The sequence below is a fragment of the Acipenser ruthenus genome, chromosome 24 (assembly GCF_902713425.1).
Source record: "Acipenser ruthenus chromosome 24, fAciRut3.2 maternal haplotype, whole genome shotgun sequence".
Taxonomy (NCBI): domain Eukaryota; kingdom Metazoa; phylum Chordata; class Actinopteri; order Acipenseriformes; family Acipenseridae; genus Acipenser; species Acipenser ruthenus.
The window spans coordinates 65,294-79,746 of NC_081212.1; the positions used below are offsets into that span (position 1 = coordinate 65,294).

The 14,453-nt window shown below is 40.2% G+C and overlaps 1 protein-coding gene across 3 annotated transcripts in view; it reads right to left on the reverse strand.

The window, feature by feature from the left end:
- LOC117964318 (ubiquitin carboxyl-terminal hydrolase 32-like) overlaps nt 1-14,453 on the reverse strand; it is a 33,495-nt gene that overhangs the window by 14,376 nt on the left and 4,666 nt on the right. For 2 of the 3 annotated variants that reach the window (XM_058997803.1, XM_058997802.1), the window contains exons 3-16: nt 12,458-12,563; nt 11,894-12,012; nt 11,557-11,716; nt 7,451-7,582; nt 7,073-7,180; nt 6,103-6,218; nt 5,692-5,754; nt 5,305-5,388; nt 5,121-5,182; nt 4,423-4,525; nt 3,685-3,868; nt 1,704-1,876; nt 1,291-1,431; nt 833-992 (exon numbers count right to left, since the gene is read on the reverse strand). In XM_058997803.1, the coding sequence (XP_058853786.1) occupies nt 833-992; nt 1,291-1,431; nt 1,704-1,876; nt 3,685-3,868; nt 4,423-4,525; nt 5,121-5,182; nt 5,305-5,388; nt 5,692-5,754; nt 6,103-6,218; nt 7,073-7,180; nt 7,451-7,582; nt 11,557-11,716; nt 11,894-12,012; nt 12,458-12,563 (1,711 nt within the window). The remainder of the gene's footprint in view (nt 1-832; nt 993-1,290; nt 1,432-1,703; nt 1,877-3,684; nt 3,869-4,422; nt 4,526-5,120; nt 5,183-5,304; nt 5,389-5,691; nt 5,755-6,102; nt 6,219-7,072; nt 7,181-7,450; nt 7,583-11,556; nt 11,717-11,893; nt 12,013-12,457; nt 12,564-14,453) is intronic. The other variant, XM_058997804.1, reaches the window with a different exon arrangement.

Genomic DNA, 14,453 nt, shown 5'->3' on the forward strand with positions numbered 1-14,453 from the left:
GATTTAAAATGATAATCTGCTATTAGATTATATTAAAACAATAACAGGAAGCCATCAACATAAAAATACAATTGCATTACTGAAACAAAACACATCATTAAAAGAAACAAAAAGCAACCATGTTTGGTAAATCGACAGTGAGAGGATTAGTTGTAAGATAGCAGCAAGAAAGGGCACAGGCAATTGATAAAAAGGATTTGTCAATACATTAGTGCAGGGAATTAATCACGTCTGATTGATTCAAACACACAAATTAAAGCATCCCAGATCATAAATTTCATAAACAAAACTAAATTAAAAATTAAAAATGAACACGAGGCTTCCCAATTAAAAACATATAAAGCCATGAACCAAAACAGCAAATCAGTCCCTCTACTGAGTGTAGAACACCAGGGTACAGCTAAGGATGTGCATGGAAGGGGCCAGGTTGAAATGCTTGTATTGTAATTATTATTACAGTATATTAAATGTATTGCATTATTTTGTAAATGGTAATTACAAATGGGATCAAAATAAATACAAGTTCTTTATAGTCTCACCTAAATAGAGAAACCGTTAACAAGCAACCCGCTTAAATAAAACACATTGTTCTGTGAGTATACATTTCTCAGGTTCTGTGCATTAGCACTTTTAAACCAGAATGCAAAACATACCTTTAATATTAAAGGTGAACAGCTTGCAATGACCAGGCTGCATAACAGGCAGATTTCAACACTTCCACCTGCTCTATAATGTATTGGAATTGAACACAATGACGTAGCCTGATGAAGTTATGTGCAGACTGACAGCGCCCAGCCTGAGCTGCCTGCTTCTTGCTGCACTCTTACATTACCTCTGGGGACATGCTGAGGAAACATTCTCAGGCTCATCATACCCATATTGACCCAGATGTTGGACTGCTGTGTCCGCGTGGCAGGTTGCTGTCGCAGGAAGAGCAGGTAGCGAGGGAACAGTTCCAGCTCTGCCTGCTCACTTCTGCTGTGTTTAATGACCTAAAGAATGTTTCAGAAGAGGAAGAAATACACATAAAGTGTTAATATGCGCCCTTTATCTGGGACATGGAATGTACAGAATAGCTATAATTAACTCTTTAAACACAGCAGAAAAAAACAGTCCCTGGAATTAGAAAAACAAATATCATGCAAAACAGAACAGCACTTAACCAATGCTAGTCATGGGTCTGCTCCTATACAATACTTATTAGATACTGAAAGTATTTAATAAGTTAAACACGGCCACCAGCTCAAGGGTGTGTGGGTATTGTGGGATATTTGTTACAGTAGTACTTACCGGCCGAGGTAAACTAAGGTTGGCTCCATACCAATGGCAGAGTGCTCTCCATACAGACTCAGGTACTGTCTCATAGTCTCTACCTTGAGTCAACTGCAGAGAACGCTTTAATCGCCCCCCTTCCATAGTTAAAGTAGGAGCCTGAAGAGAAAGATATGTGTGTGTTTCAAATTACCATTCTCATGAACCCAAGCTCAGCATAGAGAAACAACTTTGCCCAAAACATTCAGGATATTTCTGGTATGCGATCTCTAATGTTTTTACAGTAGCACTGTGTATGGAACACTACGTACTGTGTGAAGCCGATTTCAGAAACATGCTTCGAGAATCAGAGCATGACTTTTGAAGCCACAACAGCTTTGATCCCCGTTGTTGCTGAAGCCACTTCTATCTAAGCCTGTGTTAAACCCCACCTTGGCAGCCTCTTGGGTGACTAGTGGTTGGTTATCGATGGCTCCTGGTTTCTGGGGAGAAAGCTGTGACAACACATTCCCGTTGGCACCCAGAAAGCACTGGTTGTTGTTGTCTGATGAATTGGGCTGCCTAGCAAAGCAAACATCTCCAGCTGCACTGGACAGAATTAAACCTGAAGAAAAAAAAAAGGGTTAGTTTCTGCTGTAATAAAGGTTTGACAAGGTTACCCGTCCCGTAACAATCAGAACAGGATGTTGTAGGTTTATTCATGATAAAAGAAAAGTTTCGGGTAGCACTCTAAAATGTAGTCAAGAAAGTTAAAAAACACAAGGGTTTCCAAATAATCAGTCAGGTACATCCAATAACTTGGCTACAAATTATAATAAATTACTGGACACTATATGCACATATATCTATTATGGTCATCAGTTTTAAATGTTACTGTGTCATAGATGTGAAAGTTTGACCTTGAGCAAGGAAGTTCAGTATTTTATTGTATTGACTTATTTTTGTAACACGTGCATTAAGAGTCGAGTACTGTATTGACAAACAGTCAGAAAGGGATTCCTGGTACAAGGGGCTGCCTGCACTGCACTTGTCACTTCTGTTTTTTTTTTCTTCTTATGTACACCCAAACTGTGTTCGCAATCACACTGTGCTGTACACACTATGGGCACGAGAAACAAAATCCGACAACCAAGATACATGCAGGCTTTCTTCTGAGCAACGTGAAGAACTGAAACTGAAAGATTAGACCCGCAACAACAGAAATATGAGGAATTCTTTTAAATAATTCAAACTTCATACTGGCATTCTTTTTAACTCCTGTTTGAAACTTGTATTTGGTTATTAGCCACTATTATATTATAAAATAAAAAACACGTCCATTTCACTTTGCATTTGAAACAGTTTCTTGTGTTTGGTGTATGCGCTGTTGTCGAGATGCTTCTCTTGATATTCAGAGCTGTGCAGATCTGACTACAACATGAGACCCTCAGAGAGACTTACTGATATTGAGAGCTGTGCAGATCTGACTACAACACGAGACCCTCAGAGACTTACTGATATTCAGAGCTGTGCAGATCTGACTACAACACGAGACCCTCAGAGACTTACTGATATTCAGAGCTGTGCAGATCTGACTACAACACGAGACCCTCAGAGACTTACTGATATTCAGAGCTGTGCAGATCTGACTACAACACGAGACCCTCAGAGACTTACTGATATTCAGAGCTGTGCAGATCTGACTACAACACGAGACCCTCAGAGACTTACTGATATTCAGAGCTGTGCAGATCTGACTACAACACGAGACCCTCAGAGACACTGATATTCAGAGCTGTGCAGATCTGACTACAACACGAGACCCTCAGAGACTTACTGATATTCAGAGCTGTGCAGATCTGACTACAACACGAGACCCTCAGAGACTTACTGATATTCAGAGCTGTGCAGATCTGACTACAACACGAGACCCTCAGAGACTTACTGATATTCAGAGCTGTGCAGATCTGACTACAACACGAGACCCTCAGAGACTTACTGATATTCAGAGCTGTGCAGATCTGACTACAACACGAGACCCTCAGAGACTTACTGATATTCAGAGCTGTGCAGATCTGACTACAACACGAGACCCTCAGAGACTTACTGATATTCAGAGCTGTGCAGATCTGACTACAACATGAGACCCTCAGAGACTTACTGATATTCAGAGCTGTGCAGATCTGACTACAACACGAGACCCTCAGAGACTTACTGATATTCAGAGCTGTGCAGATCTGACTACAACACGAGACCCTCAGAGACTTACTGATATTCAGAGCTTTGCAGATCTGACTACAACACGAGACCCTCAGAGACTTACTGATATTCAGAGCTTTGCAGATCTGACTACAACACGAGACCCTCAGAGACTTACTGATATTCAGAGCTGTGCAGATCTGACTACAACATGAGACCCTCGGAGAGACTTACTGCTGCCTGTCGTCTCTGAGGCCTCTGATGCTGTGGAAATGTTGTCAGAAAACTTTTCTTCCGAGGAACTGTAGGAATGTATTATTCCTGCCTTGTCCTCCCCTTGCTCCACTGCGGTTGCTGTAAGTGGGCTCTTTCCTCCACCGTGGATACAGGGGTGCTCAACCACGATTGGCTTATTGTCCTAAAGAAAATAAAGCTGAATTGTACTGATACTGACACCATAAAATAAAGACACCACTATGAGAATTTCCGAGCACTGTCTCTCAAATGTGAAAACGCATGCAGTGATTTCATATTGCACTACATGAAAAGGGATTGAATGGCTGAATGGCACATTTGATTTGATCCACCCTTCACAGAACCCTCCTACTCCAACAATTAGTTGTTTGGTCATTCCTTGCAGTTCTGTAGCAAGTCTTCCAGTTCACTCCCAAATCAGCAAATATTTACTTTCAGAACCCAGCATTGTTTCTTTTCATTGGCTTGGTGACTGGCCAATTCCTGCTCCCTACAGCTCAACGGGCACTTCATTTAACTGACAAAGTTTAACTGCGACTGTGTGACGCTGTACTTCAGATTTCTGTGAAAACTGACAAGGAGATCAGAAGCTGCTGTAACCTGTGCATAGGGTCAGAATATCAGCATCATAGCAGATCCTGAGATTCACGGAGTAACCAGGCCATTCATTTTTCTTTCAGTTTATACCCCAGGTAAACAAGCGTCCTTCCCACTTACATATTTGACATATTCCTTCCACTGTTGCCACCACTGCATTGAAATGAGGAACCAGTTTTGTGCAGGCTGCAGGCCATGTCTGCTTTCTCTCTCTAGCCATCCCCTACACAACAGTGGAAATAACCAAGGCATTTCATTAGTGACAAGGCTAGCTTTACATCACACGTCTTTTATCATTTCTGAACTTGCAATCTATGGGTTCGACTTAAATCATATACTTATAACAGGGTTAGAAACTCACACTGCACCCAGTCCTAGGTGTTGGAATGACCAGCTATGAAATACTGTACATTGATCAGGATATAGGAGCCAAAGCATCCAGACCGCCACCTGTTTCTCCCCTATAGCTGCATGATAAACTATCAGGAAACCTACAGACTCAGGGGAGACTTATTCATGTGGTGAGAAGTGTGATCAGTTCAGAGCAGATTTACCAGGGATCTGACTGCTGAAATTCCTAGCCTCTATCTGGTCATTTCAATTATATATCTAAACAAATGGAGTTCTGAAACCCATTGACTAGGTGCAGGCCTAGCGTGGGTTTTGTTTGGAAAGTATAACACTGCTTTCCTTTACTACAGGAATAATCCGCATAAATTGAAGGTCTACTAATCTACTGTAGCACATATGCTGAATAATGAATTAAGTATTGCAACATCTCTTTGGCAAGAAGGCAATAGGGTAGATATAGTTAGTACCTAATAATCTGACCCTCTTCTTCTGGAGTAGCAGGTCTCAGACCCAGAACTATGTGGCACACCTGTAAAATAAAAATAAAACAACAAACGCACACACTAAGAAGCAGCCACGCACTCTGTTAAGGACCCTGCCCGTTAAACGAGCTGGAATTAAACACGTGCCGACCTTTCTGTTTCACAGTACCTGAAATAGGAGGTTGAGAAACTCATTGGCAAGCGCACTCTTTACACTCCATATCTGATAGTCTTCAAGGGTCAAATGTCCCATCTGTAGAAACATTATATAAATACATAAATAACAAAACGAAAACAACCCACCCACAAAGTAAATGAAGGAGTTGTTATTTGGGAGTTCATACAGTAAGAGTGAAAACTGCCTGTGCCAGGGTAGTCAGCATGGCACAGTGTAATGATGTAGTAGGAAAAACATCACTGCAATATAACTTGGTACAGCAGGTGGAGGAACCAAATGACGCATCCATCACTACACCCCACCCCCCACCCCACCAAATAGCAGAATGTCAACGTGTCACAATGACTTTATAACCGCGCTTGATTTGAAATTGCTTACCTTAGTGGTATCATGCAATTTCAAGATGTCTTCAACAATTTCTGATACATCGGTGTGCAATTCCTTAAAATGGCAAAAAATATATATAAAATAAATAAATAATAATAACAACAACATAATTTTGCTTTATTCAGATGTGCCTATGTATAATATGCTAAGATCTACCATAACCTATACAATATGCTAAGATTTACCATCACCTGTACAATATGCTAAGATTTACTGTCACTACCATCACCTATATAGTATGCTAAAATCTACCAAAATCTGTATAATATGGTAAGATTTACTGTCACCTATACAATATGGTAAGATTTACTGTCACCTATACAATATGCTAAGGCGTCGCCAATATTCCTAAAACACAGTGACAGTAACCTCATAGCGAACATGTGCTGAGAAATGACTTACAGAGATCGTGTCTGTGCGGTTGTCCTTCCAGACCTCTAAAAGCGCAGCAACCATTTCCTCGAGTTCACTTGGGGACAGAGTCCCATCTCGGTCAATATCAAACACCTTGAAACAAACTGCATGGGAGATGAATACAGTATCCAGCATGACCAGCCAGACTCCATTACGAATAGAATCCAGCATGACCAGCCAGACTCCATTACGAATAGAATCCAGCATGACCAGCCAGACTCCATTACGAATAGAATCCAGCATGACCAGCCAGACTCCATTACGAATAGAATCCAGCATGACCAGCCAGACTCCATTACGAATAGAATCCAGCATGACCAGCCAGACTCCATTACGAATAGAATCCAGCATGACCAGCCAGACTCCATTACGAATAGAATCCAGCATGACCAGCCAGCCTCCATTACGAATAGAATCCAGCATGACCAGCCAGACTCCATTACGAAGAGAATCCAGCATGACCAGCCAGACTCCATTACAAAGAGACTCCAGCATGACCAGCCAGACTCCATTACGAACTCCAGTTCAGAATCAGAACTGAAGTAGATTGTGTATATGAGCACACATGCTCCAGCTATACTGATCTGTAACAGACTTCTTCACAGTGAAAGGACAGATTCCTCAAGTAACAGTAAAAGGAATAAAAAGCACAAGCTGCACAATGATGTATTTTCTAATGCACTGATTACATACAACAGCTGTATCTAATAATAATACAAAATGTAATTAAAAAAGCATCAATAGGTAAGTTGCCTAAAACTGATTAGGTATAATGCTGAATTCAAGTTTTACCTGGATAAATTAAGATTAATAATAAATAAATACAGTATATGACTGCTAAAGGGACTTTACAGTATTTTACACCCTTATGTAGGAATAGCAGCTTTAAATTATTTAAAACATTAAATACTATCAATAAATTGTAAAAAAAAAAAATAAAGATGTCAAACAAACATACATTTCTGTCTTTCTGCCAAAGGCCCTCTACAGCTTGCCGAGAGCCCACAGGAGATCTCTTTGAAGTCGATATGATTGTCGCGGTTCTCATCAAACGCATTAAATAGACCTGGAACAGAGAGCAACCAGTCAACGCCTTTGGAAATTTGCTTTTTTTCATCAGATACAGTAAATCACTTTAATAGCCACTTCAGAAAAAAGGAAAACGATTTGATATAACTGGTCAAGAGTTCTGACACCCTTCTCCCTGGCCCAGCCCTGCAGGTAAATGTAAAACAGCACAGCTGAAACAAGCACAAAGCTTTGTGCAGTGCACTGTATGTTTTTAATGACAGCTGTGTCCAGCAGTTCTTTTAAACAATAACACCTTTTCCATTACCTTCACTTAGAGATGCATGAATGGGAGGCGAGACTAAAGGAACGAACGTTTCCAAATCAAAGCGTCCAGTCCTTGACTGAGCTTTCAATAGCCAGTAGCGCTTCTCTAGGTCGATGATATCCGATTCTTCCACTGCAAAGGAAAGTAAAAGCTGTAAGTGATGAGAATCCTAGGGCACCTTTAAAATGACAAGTAAACTGAGTGTGCTGTGGAAGGAGAGCCTTGCATTCAGCCTGGGTCCCATTGCTAATGTCCTTGATACAGTACAGATATGATGTAGCATTCAGCCTGGGTCCCATTGCTAATGTCCTTGATACAGTATAGATATGATGTAGCATTCAGCCCGGGTCCCATTACTAATGTCCTTCATACTGTATGGATATGATGTAGCATTCAGCCTGGGTCCCATTACTAATGTCCTTCAAACTGTATGGATATGATGTAGCATTCAGCCTGGGTCCCATTACTAATGTCATTCAAACTGTATAGATATGATGTAGCATTCAGCCCGGGTCCCATTACTAATGTAATTCAAACTGTATGGATATGATGTAGCATTCAGCCCGGGTCCCATTACTAATGTAATTCAAACTGTATGGATATGATGTAGCATTCAGCCCGGGTCCCATTACTAATGTAATTCAAACTGTATGGATATGATGTAGCATTCAGCCTGGGTCCCATTACTAATGTCCTTCATACTGTATGGATATGATGTAGCATTCAGCCCGGGTCCCATTACTAATGTCCTTCATACTGTATGGATATGATGTAGCATTCAGCCCGGGTCCCATTACTAATGTCCTTCATACTGTATGGATATGATGTAGCATTCAGCCTGGGTCCCATTACTAATGTCCTTCATACTGTATGGATATGATGTAGCATTCAGCCCGGGTCCCATTACTAATGTCCTTCAAACTGTATGGATATGATGTAGCATTCAGCCCGGGTCCCATTACTAATGTCCTTCATACTGTATGGATATGATGTAGCATTCAGCCTGGGTCCCATTACTAATGTCCTTCATACTGTATGGATATGATGTAGCATTCAGCCCGGGTCCCATTACTAATGTCCTTCATACTGTATGGATATGATGTATCCTAAATGGGTGCCGTCTAATGTAAACACACAACCCCTCCCCCTTTAACTGAGGAAAGTTAAAAAAAAAACCAACAACAACAAAACAAAAAGCAAAACTGAAATGATTCATTAGCATCAGCCAACAAAGCTTCCACCTCATTTTTCATTTTCACTTTACAGCTTCATAAACTGACTGCTACTGGTCTGAAAATAATTAGCAATGACACAGTTTTGGTGTATGAAAATACTGGCTTTGGGATAAGGAACATTTTCAAAATCTAAAATACAATTAGAAGTCATATTATCTGATATATGTAAGAAGATTAGCCTATTCTTAGGTCACCAGTTTTTATTTTGCCAAGTTAAGCCAACTGCTTATGCTAATAGGATTGCATGGCAGCAAGCCCCCTATAAACACAATCATACACACGGCAGCGAATACACAAGAACATTTAAAAAATAAAATGTATCCCGTGTGTGTGCGTGTCCGAGTTTGAGTTACAAATGGAAAATCCATTGTATTTTACAAAGACAAATATCAATGGTCAATAAACCAAGATACCCATTACCTTACCCCACACAGCCACCAGTCTTTCGTATGAATTTTACTCCTATATATATATATATATATATATATATATATATAAATCACAATGAATGGGAAACATATAGTCTGTTCTACACAGTAACTGAAAACAAGAGCACACAATACAGCTCATAGTACACACAAACAACAACTAGCGATATTAGTTTACAAACAATGTTATTAAATGCTACCCACCTAAAGGAACAGTTCTGTCAGGCTGGCAACAGAAGCAGCATACCATATTCCACACATGGCAATGGACACTGGGTAAGGATTTCTGTAAACCATACCAAACCCCACCAGGGGGCAAGTTCCTGTCTAAAGAACCCTCAGTTCCTGTCTAAAGAACCCTAACCCTTACCACCACTTTGAGATGCCACACACATGTCATCACTGCGGCTCGCTGGTCTTCATCCCTGTGGAAGAGCTGCCCAAAGGGCCATACTCGTACGATCAGAGGCGTGTGCAGCCCTGGAAGCTACGGTAAGAGGATAACAAGCTGACTTGCAGCAGATTTAATGCACAGCAAGTTCTTTCTCTGACTGGCCTGCAACTTGCTAATAGCCTGATTGTCTTGAAGTGACAAACACACAAATCTAACATTGCCTGGGCCATGCAGTCTATTTACTGTACCTAATCAGATGCATGTTATCTTGGATAAAGACAGTCTTCACTCTTGGATTTGGATAAGGCTTTAAGTAAGGAAAAAATCTGAACAGCAAAAATCTGAACAGCAAAACTGAGTTCTAATCTTTTTCTTAACAGTTCTTAGCTTGCAGCTGAATCTGCCTGTCAATGCTTAAATCAAGACAGAGAAGACTTTACTCCAGGCTGACTCACAACTCCTCAGACTCTTTGCTATAGCATCTGTAGCAATCCTTTAAAACTACATGGAACAGGACAACCTCCTTCCATGGGACTGGTTAAATACACACATTTACTTTGGAGAGCCTTCATAGAAAATCAGTACATTCAGTATGAAGTGCTTCTCCATCGCCAGCCTGCACCTGTTAAAAAGCAAGACAGGTCCGGATTACTTTACGATACGTGTCTAACACGCTTGCTTGTCAAATAGGGAAAGGCATTCTTTTTATTTTGTCATATTTCCTCTGTGTCTGATCAAGATACGTTGTCATTATACATTCTCCCAGGCAAACAAAGCCTCATTAAATTTGCAGGCAAGAGGAATCCCCTGAACTAAGGCTTGTTAAAATAAACAAACAAGCCTAAGATTCATGGAATTCCTCCTATAAATCACATGTTTTCACAGGACAAACAAACTGTAACCAAGTTCAATGAAGTCAACTCTGTGAGCAGGACTGCCTTTCTGCCAGCCAGCTGGCTATTTTATTAGAGCTTTACCCAGGTGCTGCACTGTGGTAATGACACAAAGCTCTTCTTTACGACCCCCAGGACCACCAGGGAAATCATGAAACCGCATCAGGAAGAAAGGCTGAGAGGAGACTGGCCTGGGAAGGACACAGTGCAGCTTACTAACCCTGGCTCCAGCTTCTCCAGGGGACTCACTAATCATACACAGAATTGAGCACAGAATAGGAACGCATTATTGGCATCACACATTCACTGCTCGGCACTTCCAGTACTCCAAATAGATGCAGAAACATTATTCATATTCAGTAGCAGTATCAGCAATGTCATTCACCTTAACATGCAAGTGGTAGTGAAAGCATTTCAATAGAGCCACAGCCATGAACCCCATAACCCTGAGCCTTTCCTGAAAGCAGCAATACATGAGGAAGAGTCAGGACAAGAGGCGGCAATAATGCAAGCCTGTCACTTAGGATTACTGCAGAGAGATGAATTTCCCACTGGACTAAGACTTGCATCTAAGTTTAATATCCAAGATCCCACCTCCCATAGAAATAACTGTGTCTAACACACATATGGAAGCAGGAAGCCTATTTGACAGCTGAACATGGAAGTAATGCATGATTAAAGTGATTGTACTCACATATGTCAAAGTTTAATGATCATTACATAGTCTTATGGTTCCGATAAAAGTAGAATCTGAAATAACAGACTCCTGTCCCCTATAGCACTCCTGAATACTTCAGAAAATGTCAACTCACTACATGAACCTATTTATGGATGTTAGGATGGTTTGAAATGATATAAGCAAATGCAAGGGTACATTTTCAGAAGAATACAAATTATGTAAGTGCTCCTTCTTGCTTGTTTTTATAATATTCCAATTGTTTTATTCCTTTCAGAAAATGTGCCTTTGTAATTGCTTCAAAATGCGTCCAAAAAGTTTAGCAACATTTAAGATTAATGTCTCATATAAAGATTTGTCAACACTTGTCTAGTGAGTTAACAATTTATAAGGATTCATTCAAATTACATCCTCTAGAAAAAGTACCCTCTAAAAAATATGCAATAGACAAAAGTATACAAGTAAAAAAAGCAACCGTACAGTGTGTGACTCCGGCCAGTGTCTGGTAGAAGGTGGGGGTGTCGCTGTCATCGGTAAGAGTGACACAAACTCCCCCGGAGAGCAGCCAGCGAGAAAACGTGAACGCATCTTTGTTCTGCAGTAACCAGCTCTTAAACTTCTCATAATTTACTTTCTCACCCTAAAAACAAATAATAAAAACACAAAATGTATTACTGTAAGATTACACTCTACAGCTATGGCCAATTGTTTTATGATTTTAGGATTGAGACATTGTTTAAAAAAAAAACTATGTGAAGATAATTTAGATTTTGTAGTTAACATCCCAATGCACATCTCTGTGAGGATTGACACAGACCTCAGTGAAGCACCTCCTCAGTGAAGGGGGCACTTCTCCATCCACGGCCTGGAGCCTGCTCTCCATCTCCTCACGAACAACATAGCTGCCTGATTCGCTGGCAAAGAGGCTGAAAATGTCTGCAAGGGGACAAAGGAAATACCTCAGTACACTGCAGAGGTGAAAGTATTGCAGTACCAGAAAACAAACACAAATTGAACTTGCATGTTCACCATTGAAAAGAGATGACAGAGTTACTATATTTATTGTCTACAGATCTATTGTGCCAACATGGAGATGACAGCTAGTAGATTGTGCAGGGGTCTGCATACTGCACATGCGTTTCACTGCGCTCCAAAAATGATTTACAGCCAGCAAGAGGAGCCAGGTTATTGGCAATATCTAACATACAGTTTTGTCAGTTTCTGTATTATTAGAAAATAATCATGTTTAAGGTTACAGATACATAAATTAATATACAAGAACAAAGAAAAAACATTCCTGTTTCCCAGGGACTTAGCAACAGTAGATAAAAGTGATTAAAAACCTGGGTATATACAACTCCGCAGAAGACATCCTACTTACATTTAGCCTTCTCTTCATCTCTTCCCCTCGTTAGTAAGACCAGTCCCACTATTAAGTTGTTAAAATGAAGCCCTTTCGATGTGCCACCAAATGAATTGTAGATTACCTAGAGGTAAAAAAAGATATGTCTTTAAAAATGTTTAAATCTCATATTATGCATAACCATAGAAGAGGCATAACAAAAAGCAGTAAACCTTGATTATAATCTTTAAACTGTGCTAAAGAACGTCCTTAGAAAGTTTCAGCACCTTTAAATAAGATGTTCTCTAGATATATGTAAAGCACTGCTTCTAATATAATATGCATCTCTTGTGAGAACAATAAAAGAGGGCACTTAAAAATAACACAGAAAAAACACTGACAAGGGCATTGTCTAAGGACTATTACACAGGACCCCGTACCTCCCTCCCTCCCCTTCATCCCTTAAGCAAAACTCATCTCTGCTGTTAGTCTTTTTTTACCTACAAGCAACCGAAAGCTTTGTGTTTTAATGAGTGCAAAGAATACTTTTGTCAGGAAAGTAGTCTTGCTATATAAATGAATGTATTATCTTTCTAAAGTAAAGAATTTTTAATTAATCATCTCTGTCTGTCACTATCGGATTCATCTAGATTTCTTCTAGTATTTTTTTTGAATATGCATCTGCTGGGCTACATTCTACTGATGCTTGCAATTCTTTCCTCTAGCTGCTGTGAATACCAAGAAGCTGGCAGTAGATCGGCAAGCCATTATTAAGAGTGTGCTCAGTACCACTATGAAAATGATTCAATTAATCAATGAGCCACTGTGATTACATGGCCTGTCAAGGTTTTGAAAGCTACTAACTTATAGAATAAGCAGGTTCTATAAAGCATAATCATAGCTAATAGTTCAGATTAAGATTGATACAATATAGCTGAATTATAAAAACAGAGTTTCGATGACTGGTTTACTACACGTATAAAAATGTTGTTTTTTTTTTTTTGTCTATTCATCAGTGTGCGAGGAGGTTCACTATAGTCCCTGCTGTATCTTGGTGGTCGGCACAGCTGATAACCTCGTGTGGAACACTGGTATGAACTGAAGTGTCATATTCAGCATCATGCTACACTAACACCCTTCAGTCTACAGAGACGAGACAAGACTGCATCCCATTCCAGCCTGAAACTAATCAAGTAGATGGGGGCGAGAGGGAGGAAGCTGCTATAGCCCTCAGTGGAGATTGTTTTTTTTTAATGAACCGATGTGCTAAGACAGGCATGTCAAACGCTACAGAATAAAAGGGGATTAATGACTAAGAACTCGCTACCGGTCAGTGCAATCATCTTTCTGACAGATTCAATGTACTGTGCAGGTCCAGAGTAATATACAGGCCACTCCCAGCCTCTCTGAACAGTAACGCCTCTGCCATTGGTACAGCGTCAATGCACAGTACAATCTGAAACTCACTTGCTTCATGTATTTCTTCCTCTCAAAACACAAACATAAGCACAAAAAAAAATGATGCAATTACCAGGACTGTGAAAAGGTGATTCTCCTTTGAATTAACTGGCCTTTCATGCTTTCAAAAATGGAGCTTATGATTCTAAAAATAGTGACTTTGCAAACCTAATGGAAATTCAAACTTTAAACAAAAACATTTCAACTGTGTCTAGAGTGCTCAAGAAAACATACTGGACATCAAATACTGTGAAAAGGACACCATCTTCAATGAAAGTGCGCACGATTAGATTAAGTGTGATTTTTTTTCTTTTTCTGCAAAAGCCACATTTATTAGAAAAATGAAGATCCAGCTAGCTGCTTGTTAATACTGCACTTCCCTGGGTCTGAGGCCACAGGAGTGTAACTTGTTCAATCAGGGAGCAGTTAAATGCTTCCTCGAGGCCCCAGTCAAAATCTATCCTCTGGCGTAAGAAACCTGCTCAGAAACCATAACCGTCCAGAAGGCAAGTTGAAGGTCACCAAACATGTCCATCCCTTTGGCAATGCATAGGACTTGAAACTTGCACAGCAGTTG